This window comes from Amblyomma americanum, chromosome 7, assembly GCF_052857255.1.
Source record: "Amblyomma americanum isolate KBUSLIRL-KWMA chromosome 7, ASM5285725v1, whole genome shotgun sequence".
Classification (NCBI taxonomy): Eukaryota; Metazoa; Arthropoda; class Arachnida; order Ixodida; family Ixodidae; genus Amblyomma; species Amblyomma americanum.
This window is the reverse complement of record NC_135503.1, coordinates 77,648,160-77,661,675: the sequence shown is the minus strand read 5'-3', so window position 1 is coordinate 77,661,675 and position 13,516 is coordinate 77,648,160. Positions and strand designations below refer to the sequence as shown.

At 44.1% G+C, this 13,516-nt stretch overlaps 1 protein-coding gene across 1 annotated transcript in view; it reads right to left on the bottom strand.

Moving 5' to 3' along the window:
* Nucleotides 1-11,620, bottom strand: part of LOC144097828 (aurora kinase C-like) — a 41,792-nt gene extending 30,172 nt beyond the window's left edge. The window contains exons 1-3 of the mRNA XM_077630452.1: nt 11,552-11,620; nt 11,094-11,191; nt 8,451-8,568 (exon numbers count right to left, since the gene is read on the bottom strand). Coding sequence (XP_077486578.1) covers nt 8,451-8,568; nt 11,094-11,158 — 183 coding nt within the window. The 5' untranslated portion in view covers nt 11,159-11,191; nt 11,552-11,620. The remainder of the gene's footprint in view (nt 1-8,450; nt 8,569-11,093; nt 11,192-11,551) is intronic.
* Between the last annotated feature and the right edge of the window lie 1,896 nt (nt 11,621-13,516).

Below are 13,516 nucleotides of genomic sequence, written 5' to 3'. Positions count from 1 at the left end.
TGTGTGTTTTTCACAGGCTATTTCAGAAACCTGATCTTTCCTACGGTTTCAGTGCACCACTCAGTATTCGTGCTGCATAGCATGTATACACAGTGTGGCCCAACGGTGACCCACGACACAGTGAACGCGTGAATATATCCATGCAGAAAGAAATAGCAATTGAAAATCCATTTTTTGTTCCTATTGAAATTAAATATTTTTTCCACCTAAATAATATATTACGGCCTTACAAAAGACAATTTGTTAGTTTTCTAGTGCGAAACACTAGCGGTGATATTTGTAGGGATGTGCAAAATTTTGCACAAAGCATCATAGCTGATGGAAATAACATCGAAAAGTTACGACTTATCATGTTAACACCTGGAATTAATTTCTATTCTGAAGATGCACACATTAAGCTTTAAAGTGCCAAAGAAAAAAAAATGGTACTACTAGTGGCAAAATATGTCTGCACAGAAATAGTGGATGATGTGCTACATTACCCAGTTTTACGAAATATTATTTACTGTGTTACTGGCCGTCCTCAGAAAGGTGCACTGTAGTGACCACAGAATGGTAAGGTTTTAAATTAGCTTTGACTTGAAGAGGGAACGGAAGGAGCTAGTGAAGAGGAAGTCCAATAATGAGTTAGCGGCAAGAGGGAAAATACAGGAATTCAGGATATCACTGCAGAACAGGTATTCGGCTTTAACTGAGGAAGACTACCTTGATGTTCATACAATGAACGATAATCTGACAGCCATCATTACGGAGTGCGCAGTAGAAGTAGGCAGTAGGACAGTTCGACAGGATACCGGAAAGCTATCTCAGGTGACGAAAGATCTGATTAAGAAGCGCCAAAACATGAGGGCATCTAACCTTACCGATAGAATAGAACTGGCAGAGCTATCGAGTTTAATAAATAAGCGCAAAGGGTTAGCCAACATAACGAAGTTTAATATGGAGAGAATCGAGCATGCTCTAAAGAATGGAGGTAGCCTAAAAGCTGTGAAGAGGAAACTAGGCATAGGTAAAAACTAGATGTATGCGTTAGGAGACAAGAAGGGCAATGTCATTAGAAATATGGATAAGATAGTTAAAGTAGCCGAAGAGTTCCACACAAATCTGTACAGTAGCCAATGTAATTACAACGTTACTGAGAGAGACAATAGCACACAGCAATGTGTCATGTCACCAGTAACGAAAGAGGAATTAAAGAAAGCCTTAGGAGCAATGCGAAGGGAAAAAGCCGCTGGTGAGGATCAGGTAACAGCATCTCTGTTGAAGGACAGAGGGGAGATTGTGCTGGAAAAACTAGCCGCACTGTATATGCAATGCCTTATGACCTCAACTGTGCCAGACGCTTGGAAGAACGCAAACAGTATCTAAATTCATATGAAAGGAGATGCCAAGGACTTGAAAAATTACAGACCGATCAGCTTACTATCCGTTGCCTACAAGGTAGTTACTGAGGTAATCGCTAAAAGAGGCAGGTCAACCTTCAACTTTAATCAACCAAATGATCAGGCAGGCTTTCGTAAAGGATATTCCACAATAGACCACATTCACACTGTCAATCAGGTGATAGAGAAATGCGCAGAATATAACCAACTTCTATATATAGCCTTCATTGATTACGAGAAAGCATTCAACTCAGTGGAAACCTCAGCAGTCATACAGGCATTGCGTGATCAGGGTGTAGAAGAGCCTTATGTCAAAATACTGGAAAATATATATAGCAGCTGCACAGCTACCATAGTCGTCCATAAAGTCAGCAATCAAATTCCAATACGGAAGGCAACAGGCAAGGAGACACGATCTCGCCAATGCTATTCACCGCCTGTTTACAGGAGGTATTCCGAGGCCTGAATTGGGAACAGTCGGAAATAAGAGTAAATGAGGAATACCTAAAAAATCTGCGATTCACTGATGACATTGAATCACTCAGGAGATGAACTGCAAATCGTGATCAGTGAGTTAGACAGGCAGAGCAGAACGCTGGGTCTAAAAATTAACATGCAGAAAACCAAGATAATGTTCAACAGTCTAGCAAGGGAGCAGCGGTTCCCAATTGGCAGCGAGAGCCTGGAAGTTGTTAAGGAATACGTCTACTTAGGGCAGGTAGTGAGCGCTGATCCGGATCATGAGAGGGAAATTACTAGAAGAGTAAGAATGGGGTCGAACGCAATTGGCAGGTTCTCTCAGATCATGAGTGGCAGTTTACCAATTTCCCTCAAGAGAAAACTGTACAACAGCTGTATTTTACCGGTACTTGCCTACGGGGCAGAAAAGTGGAGGCTAACGAAAAGCATTCAGCTTAATTTAAGAACAACACAGCGAGCCATGGAAAGAAAAATGATAGGTGTAACGTTGAGAGACTGGAAGCGGGCAGAGAGGGTGAGCGAACAAACGCGTGTTAATGACATCCTAGTCAAAATCGAGAGGAAGAAATGGGCTTGGGCAGGGCATGTACTGCGAAGGCAAGATAACCGCTGGTACTTAAAAGCAACGAAGCAGATTCCAAGACAAGGTAAGCGTAGCAGAGGGCGGCAGAAGGTTAGGTGGGTGGACGAAATTAAGAAGTTTGCTGGCAAACGGTGGATGCAGCTGGCAAAGGACAGGGTTAATTGGAGAGACATGGGAGAGGCCTTTACCCTGCAGTGGGTGTAGTCAGGCTGATGATGATGATGATGTATGGCATTAAAAAACAGCTTATTTGTGAGAAGGATGCAAAATTCGCCTAAAAAAAAGAAATCTTTGAACCTCTGTTAGGTGCAACTCATTGTCAAAGAAAGCTGGAGTCCGCTTTGTCTACAACTATGTACGTAGCGGGTCAAAGGGTTAATTTGTCGGAACATTCAAGCACAAACTTGCGACAAGTCAGTCACCTCACTAAATGACTACAAAGCCCACAGTCCGCACATAATTTTTAAAAATGGTACGGTTTTAACGTAGTTAAACCAAGCAGATGTGCGAAAGCATGTGTTTAGCCTAATTGGCTCATGGTTTTGCATTACTTGGTTGTCGGCAAGTCTGGCGATGATATTACTTCGGTTAAGCTTTGATCCAGGTTAAGTTGATCTGATCTGTTCTCGCCACAGATGGAAGTTGATGAAGATGACAATGCGCAATGCACAGCGCGACAGCGTGTTGCAGTTTAACATGAGGCGTGATTGGCTGCGGCGATAACATAGTGCTCTCAAGCAGTGGCCAGTGAAACTGATCTGTTCACGCCGCCGCAGGCTCGAATTCCAGTCACATCTATAATTATTTATTTATTCAAGGTCAAGGCTTCAGCAATGAGTTGGCTTTTGCAGTTTGGTCGCGCTGCAGAGTTTTGCTCTCAAATGGCTCTAAAATACAGCAAACTCCAAATACTTTGACATTTCTTGTAGAATCTAATTTATCTATAATGTCCATTCACTTTTTCTTTTCACACTTAAGTCTTCCTTGTAACTTTACAAACCTAGCTGGATACCTGCCCCCCTTCCTGCTCCCCCCATGTAGGTCACTTATGGAGGTAATGGATGAAGTCATACAATATAATGCCTAGAAGGCTTGTTCCTAGTGTGCCGTGCGCCAACTCTGCGTAACGGGAGATTGTGGCAGCACTTGTATTGTATACGCGTAGCTGCCACCAGGGGGAGCAAGGGCACGGGAGGGTGCCAGCCGTGCTAGTGCTGCAGCAGCTGCAGCAGGCAGTTCGAGACCTTGGTCTAGCCTTGCAAATGTGAATGCATGTTGCGGAAGTTGTAAAGGGCCTCTTTTTGCTGTTTTCATGGTGTGCGTGCAGTGTTACGCGTTTGCAGCTTCTACAACAATTGAATATGTCCAAGCCGAAGCGCCAATGCAAAGATAAGACATGTATTGTGCCGCTTTGCAGGAGTGGTTACCGTTCAAGTAAGGACCACGTTTCTCTTTCTTCACTGCGCCAAACAACATTGTGTGGCATGCACTGTGGGAGAACAACATCAAGAGAGAAGACAGAAGGCTAATGCCGAGCTGTGTCATGTGCGAAAAGCACTTTGAGGAGAGCTGTATAGAGTGCACCTTCAGGATCACGGTGAATGCAGTCGTGAACGAGCTTGCTCGCGACAAACTGCGTCTGAAGCCCGATGCCGTTCCGACAATATTTGATGGCTATCCAAAGCACCTTCTCCCCAAACAAGCTATGAAGAGAAAGACAAGCAATGCATGCGAACAGGAGCCTGCTGTTAAACGGCACAAGCGGACCAAGCCGGAGGCCACCAAGCTCAACTCCGTTGTTGAAGGCGTCGGCTCTGAGAGCAAGGGGTACGCTGGCGATTCTGAAAATGCCGATATATCCATGGGGAGGAGCTGGAACTCTGACCATGAAGGACAGAGCACTGCTGAATCTCAGTGTGACACCTCTGGGCAGCAGACTCAAAGCTTTAACGACAGTCATCATCCGTTCTCCGGAATACTTGTTCCAGTGATGTGGATGCAGGTGCCTCATGTGCCGTCTGACACACTGGCCTACGCCTGTTGCGAGGCCGTACAGAACAATTTTACCAGCCTTTTTATCCAAAAGATAACATTTGGAAAGCCTCTGCCCGAGCGAGGATCAGTGATACCCACTGTTTACGTGAGAGGAAGAGAGCAGGAAAAGCATGTGCTTACAAATCGTAAAGAGGCTGAAATGTTGATTCACGAAGTAGCCTCAAAAGCCCTTTGCAAAGGATATGGTATGAAGCCTTCAGGTGGAAGTTACACCACGTATAAAGATATGTTTTTTGCAGAGAAATGTCCAGAATTCACAGAGTCTGAACGTGAATCTTGTGCTCAGTGCAAGTATCAACGAATACTGGAGAGAACCAAATATGCAGAGGACGGAAAAAAGATATGACCTACAGCAAAAAAAACAAGCGCAAGACTAGATCTCGCACTCTGTTAAGGACGCAGAAAAAACTGCCGGCTGCTCAGGCACAAGTGGCACATATGAAAGAGATGAATGAGACACTTAATCAACAATCTTTTGAGCTTAATATTAAGTCACTGCCTATGAAGCAGCAACTGGCTGTCAAGAGCTGCTTCCTTGCTGCAAGTCAGAAATCGCAGAAGAGCATCACTTATGACAATGAGTGGATCGTTGAGTGCATTATGATGAGGATGTGAAGTTCCAAGCTCTATGAGCACCTCCACAGGGAAAATATCATGATCTTGCTGGGCCGCACTTGCCTCCAGAAATAGTGCGGCGCTTCAAAGGCGGCTTTGGCCTCAGCCCGAAAATATTTTCCGCTCTAAGCGAGAAGACGAAGACCATGGACATCTTCGGCCACCATGGAGGCCTTGTTTTGAATGAGATAAAGCTCTCAGAACATCTGAACATGAGAACAGCTGGTGAGTTGAAGTTCTCACGTAATCATGCACTTTGCCTTGTACATGTTCTCACAAAGGGTGGGTTGTTGCAATTGCTATCAATCCTCATGAATTGAAATGTTGAAGTCAAAAATATGAAATAACACATGTTCCATGCTGTCTCCTCCATAGTCTTTATTGTGGCGTTGGTGTTCCCTTGCAGCATCGGAAACTAACTAATGGATGAAGTTGATTCTATCCACATTATTTTTTATGCGACTCAGGTGACGAAGGTATTGCAGACCTTGGCGACTACACGTCTACAGAGCAGGAGGAAGTCCTGGCAGATCACGGAATGGTCGTCCTATTTCAGCCGTACAGCGGTAAGTTGTGAACTTGATAAGGCCATGGATGTAACGAGGAAGCAGATGATATTTTGTACTCTACTTTGGTTTTCGTAGGGAACTGGACACAGATCCTTAGCATATTCGCATCAAAAGGTAGTGTCAAGGCATTAACATTAGCAAAAATAATTGTGGAAAGTACTGTTCTCGCTGAACAAGCTGGACTGTAAGTTGACTCAATCCGTTGTGACGGGGCCACCTGGAACCAAAGCACGTGACGGCTTTTTGGAATACAGGGTAAGAGTTTCACTTTGAAGAATACAAATATAGATCTATGTAACGTGTTTTGTCCACAGCGTATACCTAGTTTTCATAGCTTTGACTGAGCTTGATCAATTACAGGTTCGCCGAGCGCCATCAGAAACAGTGCCAAGCATCCAGTCGACAGGAAGAGGAAATTGTTTTTATTTCACACTTTCCGCACCTTGTCAAGAACTTTAGGAATGGATTCGTAGCTAAAGGCTTCCTAACACCTTCTGGGCACGTCCACAGTGGCATAATTGAGGCAACATTTCAAGCGGACCATGACGCTGTCATGCTCAAAGCTATGCCTAGCATCACAAACGTTCACATCAGACCAAGTTGTTTCGAAAAGATGAAGGAATTTGTAACCTGCCTAGAACATGGGAGCAGCATGCAAAACCAGCAGGGGGTGGTTTTTGGTCAAAGAGCACTGCAGGTTTTAGGGTGACCCTTAAGAGCACACTGGATCTAATGCAATATTTGGCTTCAGTGGTAAGGCTCATATACCTCTCAACGTCCCGCCTGAGTTAAGATTAACTAGAAAATTTATTTGGTATAATTAGACAGTCATCTGGATACAATGATCATCCCCCAGCCTCTCAGTTTTTAATCACAGTAAATTTATCGGCTATGTATAATCTAGCTAAGTCACCACAAGGAGGAAAATGCTCGCCAGAAATGATAAATGCATTACTTAACCGGCCAGCACAGTCTGAGCAGCCCAAAAAGTGCCTTGTGGACACTGTAGACGATTTCCTGGACCAAGGGAAGCTTAGAGAACTAGAAGTAATTATTCAGGCTCTTTGCTCACATGAGGATCAAGTCGGATACACCGAGAAAAGGAGCAACAGTACTTTGATGTATTATGCAGCAGGATATGTAGCAAGAAAGATAAATGCTAAAAATGTGTGCCCAGATTGTGCAGAGCGCCTTTGTGCTTCCAGAAGACAAGCGGGTGCAGATGCCAACTCTTGCTTCACGGCCAATCTCGACACTGGTGGCCTTATATACACCAGCCAACTGCTGGCCCTAGCTGTGAAGCTCATGGAAGATGCTTTTACTTCCTTCTTTAGCAAACATAAACTTCATGCAGGAAGCTTTACTGACTTCGCAAAGCACCTCGAAACATTGACGCTGCCACAGCTTGGCTGCACAGAGCATGAAAGAGCTACCTTATCACAAATAGTGAAGTTTTATGTGCTACTTAGGTTCCAGTTTTTTGTAAAAGGCACAAAGAAAGGGACGCTCAGAGGCAGCAGCAGAAATTATTCAATTTACGCCACTGCCAGTGACTAGCCGCTTCGTGGAGTTGAAGTGTTGCCTTTGCGGCGTGTCCTAGGCCTGCTTTACTTATGCAAATATTAAATATCATTTCCTTTTTCTGCCAACTGTGTTTCTCATTTTTGCACATTTCGTTATTACTCCGTGTGCAAGGGAGCCACGAGCTTTGTTACGTCTGGGTGATTTCTCCCAAGAAAAGTAATTTCATTGTTGCAGATATGAGATATGCAATTGGCAGTCTAGCGTGATTGCTTCATCAATTAAAAAAAAGAACGTTTAGTAAATTGCGCGGCTAACGACTGGAATCTGCCATCCCATGTATGTGAAAGAGCAAGCAGCGCTCGAGGTGAGCTCTTTTTATCCGATAAGCGTGCAGCATGCTTCAGCAAATTTGTGTTCTTCAAGGCACTTTTGGATAGAAAACGAAAGCACAAGAAGAAACAAAATGAGAAAGTCAGCAGTTACGATTACGGCTCACGAGACAGCACGCAAGGCTCGATTAAAAACAACTACCCGCCAGCACCCTCTCGGATGGCAGCGCCCCACGCGGCAACCGTCGGCATTCATTGCTTGCGAAGCCCCTCAAGCGCTCGCGAACGACACACTAGGAAGAAACCTTCTAGGCACTATACATACAATTAGCGAAAATGAAACAACACAAAATGCACATTTGATTACAAGTTGTGGCCCGCTTACACACTTGCTAAAGAACACTTCATGTGAAACACATGAAAGTGGCAGCTTATTATAGCAGCTGCAGAAGCCACGAAAAGAAAGACAAATTTTAATAATACATCACGTGACTTAACTACTAGAAGTATTATGTTTCTGGTGCAGCGCTTGCACCAATTATCCCCTGAACACTGCAGATACATTCATGTACCATCAAACAAAGAGGCAGGCATGACGAATAATCGACAACATAACCAGTACCGTTTTTATGCAGTTCTCCAGTCCCATAGTAGTTTTTGTTAATTCTTTAGTTTTTTTCGAGAATGGTTTTAACAAGCCATAGAGTGCTGAATTTCATGTGTTTTGGCCCTACCATTCATGCTAGCGATTTTGACGGTTCAACCCACCGTGGCTCAAACTTCCAAGTCAAGATAAACACAAGACATTAAATGCTTTGGCCAGCAAAAAATACCACAGGACTGTTTAGTATGTTGCAATGTTGAATACCACATCACTGCATAGAATTATTCAGTACTTATTCTACACACCCACCTTGAGTGCAACCACAAATTTCGTCTTTTTTTTCCGGGCAAGGTAAACACTACCATACTGGCCGTTCCCCAGTGGTCGGCCTATCTCAAAATCTTGGAGGCACCAGGTTTTCACTTCACTGCAATTTTAAAATGAGAGAAAGAATATGGTGTTGCTATGCAGATGACTACACACGAAAAGAAGAAAAAAATTATAATAATGCTCAAGAGGAATATGCCGAACCCACAGCGTTACAAGACTATGTACTTACAGTACATCAGTCTCTATCACCGCCCAGATTAAACTGAAGAACAGTGCGTGAACCTCTGTTTTCCCCTCGAACCGAACCGTCTTGAGCCAGCTGCTGCTATGCTATCTCAACAAATTCCCTTTCCTCATCTCAATCACCATCAGACTCAATGCCAGCCCCAGTAACATCTCCTTTTCCTTTGAGATCACCACTTATGCGGCCTGCACATCCCTTTCCTAATGTCATTTGCATTTCGAGGCGGTCCAGGGCACAACACAGTGTATGTCTTGCACTCGCAAATGCAGGGCACTCACAGAGAAGATTAACAGAGCAAAACATCCATTAACAGAGCAAAAGGTCCTCGGTCCGTGGCCACAGCAGTCGACTGCCCTCAAGGCATACAATTGGCACTCTTTGCCTACTTGAGAGCGACTGGATTGAGTGACAAATTGTGACAGCGTTGTGCCTGTGTGTGTGTTATGCCTTTTTCCCTTCTCTCTTCCTCCTTTTAGTCCCCTAATCCCTCTTCCCCAGTGCAGGGTAGCCAACCGGAAGCCCTTTCTGGTTAACATCCCTGCCTTTCCCTCCTCCTCTTTATCTATGTATCTATCATTTGCATTTGCGGCCAGCACATGTCATAACTCATATTTTTAAATTGATGCGTACTGCGTAGGGGAATGTGAATGGTGCTTTTTTGAAACTGAATCAGCTACAAATAGAGTAGCTTCACAACCAAATTGAATACGAATACTGTAACTAAACACCGAACGGAATAGGAATCAACTATTTTTGTGACTGCTTGCTACTTGTGTGAGGATTTGTACATAATGATTAATCATATGAAAAAGCGAAGGATTAGCGAGGGTGCTGAAGCTATAATTATAGCTGTCAAAATGTGCAACACTGATTTCCACCGGCGTTGAACGCAATGCAAAGTCAGCACTTTAAACTTATGATTACCATGTCGTATGTACAGGAAAATGAACTTTTGCTACTGATGACAACAGCGAATAAGCTAGCATCACATCTCGGTATATGAGAGGGGCGATAGCCTGAAAAGTCATGGCCTCTAAGAATGGGCATCAAGGTAGAGTTTGGCAAACCTTCTAGAGGCATCGTCCGTGCATCGTCTGCATCGTCCAATCTTGGAGGCCATGTGTGAGTATAACAAACACTCTAGCACGAACAGACCGTGTCGCGATGATGGACACTCCATCCCATGCAGACCGATCGCAGCAGCATACTGTGCAGAGTCGGAGTGGGCCGTTTTAGAAGCAGTCGCCCAAGAAAACTACGGTGTTCCATATTCGAACTTCGCACTAATTATTCGAAAACTATTTGAGCATTTCAGAATATATTCAAATCGTTTCGAATCATTTTGAACACACATTATTTTGTTTGTTCAGCAAATCCCTATTAGAATTAGTTTCTAATATTCGCATACCCTTAATCGACAGTTGCACTGTCCATATGGAATGATCGTATCAGTTACCTTCCAAGTTTCAGCTCCTAAGTGAGCACTGGCAGGAGGTATCAGATACAGAGTATTTTTTTTAAGTACCTGAAGTTTGTCAAGCACTTTCACCGTATAACAGCACATGATGTAGGCCTTTACAGGTGCACTGCTCCACTACTTTCATGTACTTCACCACCTGCCATAAGCTGCTGTTCCTTCTCACAAGACTATGAAAGATTGATTACTTTACTTCATGCTAATCACTGAGATAGCCTGTTCGTCATCAGCATATTAGAGGTTGCTGAGGTATAGGTATGGATTTTTTGGTTAACCATATATTTCACATAAAGTGCGTAGAAAGACTCCGTGGTAGTCCGCACTAAACCTAGCTGAGATGTAACCTCTGAGATCTAACTCTCTGAATGCTACTATTAGACATGAACTGATTCTCACTCCCTATGGCTGCCTTAATTGATACCCTTTCTGATTGGTAAAGGGTACCACACAATGGGCAGAGACAGTAGGGAATGGTACCAGTACTGGTGGCAATGTTCCCTTCTGTGTTTGTGGTTCTGTGCTGTGATTAAGGATGAACAAGTTTCCAAATGTCAGCTTTGCTGAACTCCAGTGCATCTACTTATGGGAAAATGTGGTCACAGTTATATGCCATAATGAGACAACAAGCTGAAGATGCCGAAGACTGCAGAAAAAGCGAAGCATCATAAAAGAAATATATGTAGCTCACAATGTGCACGACACTTGAAAACAAAGAAAAAACTGCAAACTCCCAGTCATAAAACACCCATAGCTCAGACCTTCCGCAGACATAGTTGGCTAAAGTGAAATTGAGCTGGTATCAACGGGCTTCCAGTTTGGTACCAATCAGTCTGTTTGGTTCCTGTCAGTTATTCCATGTGTTTAAGGAAATTCACTTGTGACCGAGCTAGCATGGCCTCACGTGTCGACAGGCGCTTCTGGGTTAGTGGTGGGCGACGTCCCTGAGGGCGGCGCCTCCTCTACCATGTCGCCCGACCTCCTTCGGTAGGATCGAGAGTCCTGCAAATATGGGCAAATTCGAACGTGACAACTAGAAAAGGAAGGGAACTCCGACGCTACAAAACTCGCACGCGCAGAGCATCCAGCGACGCACGCAGGGGCGGAAATACGAATACGAAGTACAGGTTCGCAAGTAATTCGTATTTCTTCGCGTCATGCTGACGCAGAAGTTATGCAGTGCGCATTACAGCGCACGAGTACGTACCGATCGATATATATGCTATCGCGCAGGCCACTCGAGCACTGACAGCAGTTCTCTACTTAGAATAGCGGCAGTCTGAAATCAAGAAAGTCGCACAAGAAGGACAAGCGACGAAATCAGTGAGCTGAAAAACGCCGTCGTATGGGCGCAGTACTTACACGAGTCGCAGGCCAGTCACTGCGAACGAGGTAACTGAGAGTAGACGCGTAGCACCGGGCTCCGCTGAGCAGCGGCCACCGTTACCCGCCAAGTCGGTTAGAATAGATTCAAATAACCTCGTGACGTTTGGCGGAATAAAGACACTACCGATGCCGCTGATGCGTGCTTGAGACGAAAGCACGAGGACGGTTGCGTGGCAGGGCGCCGTTTTTGAAGGAAGACGAAGCAAAAAAAGCATCGGTAAACTAGCAGGTTCCCGCTTCCAAACACGAACGCTTCGCAAAGTATGCCTTCCAATAAGCTACAGCGCTACAGCTGCTACAGCATCGACCTCACTCGATCGTCGCAGGCGCGCGGTGATACGGTCCCGTGATGCAGACGGAGAACACCTGCAGCCATTGAGCGATCGTACCTTCGCAAGTTCTATGCATGAAATATACGGCTCCCATGTAATTTCCTGTCATTTAAGCACAATAAGTACGCAGCGTTACGATACATATGAGCGTCATTCAATGAAAGCTCTCCGCAAAGTTTCGGTTTCGTTTACACGCGCTAGTCGCCACACGATCGAACGTGTCCGAAACACATTTGTAGTTTCATGCAGTAGTCCAGACGTACGATCACATTTATTCCGCGTTTGATGTGTGCAATGCACGCGTCTTCTACATGCAGCACAGCTCGCCTCTGTATGCACTGGAGCTGCAACTAACATTTAAGCTGTTGTCACGTCCTAGTTTTGTTCTCAAATCTAGATGTGTTTGTGTTGCAGCATCTTCAAAAACAACAGTTAGCAAGCACTCGTTTTCATCTTTATTGCAAAACAGATCTTCGGTCACAGCCATATCCACCCTTCACTGGCAAAACAAAATGCACAGAGAAGTCCGTCAGTTACAGCACACATGCAATATTCCACATCTCTCGCATGCTGCACAACAAAAGGCGATGGGAACTTGTGGCGATAAAGACAAGATGTACATAGAAATGTGCAAACAACATTTGCAACGGTTGCGCAGCAACAAATTATCAGCAGACTAATTGCAAAAAACAATGTGTCCTAACAAATGCACACACACTCCAAAAAAAGTCTAAATGTGCAAACTGTTCATAATTCTTTAGCTGAGAACAATGATTTCTATAGTCGGATGCAAATCAAGTCTGCAGTGAAGCTCCACTCACATTCAGGACTGCCGAACGGAATTCCTCTGCGATAAAAAGTACAGTTAAATCTTTTCTTGAGACCTAAGCGACAAGCTAATCGTGACGAAATTATAAGTTAAATAACTTTGATGCCCCTGGCTTTTATTTTTTTGATGCCGATGCAGTCAAGCATTAAAACTGATTTTGTTCACTGTTTTGATTGGTCAGTAGAATACAGGATGCCGCAGACCGTGGCCCACAGTTACGAACTGCGGTTTTTAAGTTGTATCCTACTATGGTGCAAAATAGCACAGCCCAACACTCAAGCACATGCTTTTGGACTCCTCCTACAGTGCGACTTGAATGAAATCAACCACCAGCAAGCCAACAGCATGCATAATACTCACAGCCTGGCAAAAATGGATGAAATGCCAAAATACAAAGGAAGGATTTTAAAAGGAATGCAAAGGAAGGAAGGATGCTCTGCCCCAGCTGACTCTATGGTCACAGCAGAGGTCGCATATGAAACCATTTTTTATTCATTTCTAGCACAGAACATCAACACATAATCACCTTTCCTTTGAAACATTACTACAGAGACCTTTTAAATATTTCAACTTTCCTTTAAGTTGCTTTTGGATGTTAACACAATAAACCAAACCTTCTAACTAGTACTACAGTTTGGATGCTACACATTTATTTAAAAATGTCTGCAACTTTCCAAACTTTTTATAGAAACACCAACTGGAAAAATGCAAGATTCTATTCTCTGCAGGCAACCAATGACAGCCAGCAGAGAACAGGCATCAAACAATATTCAAGATAAA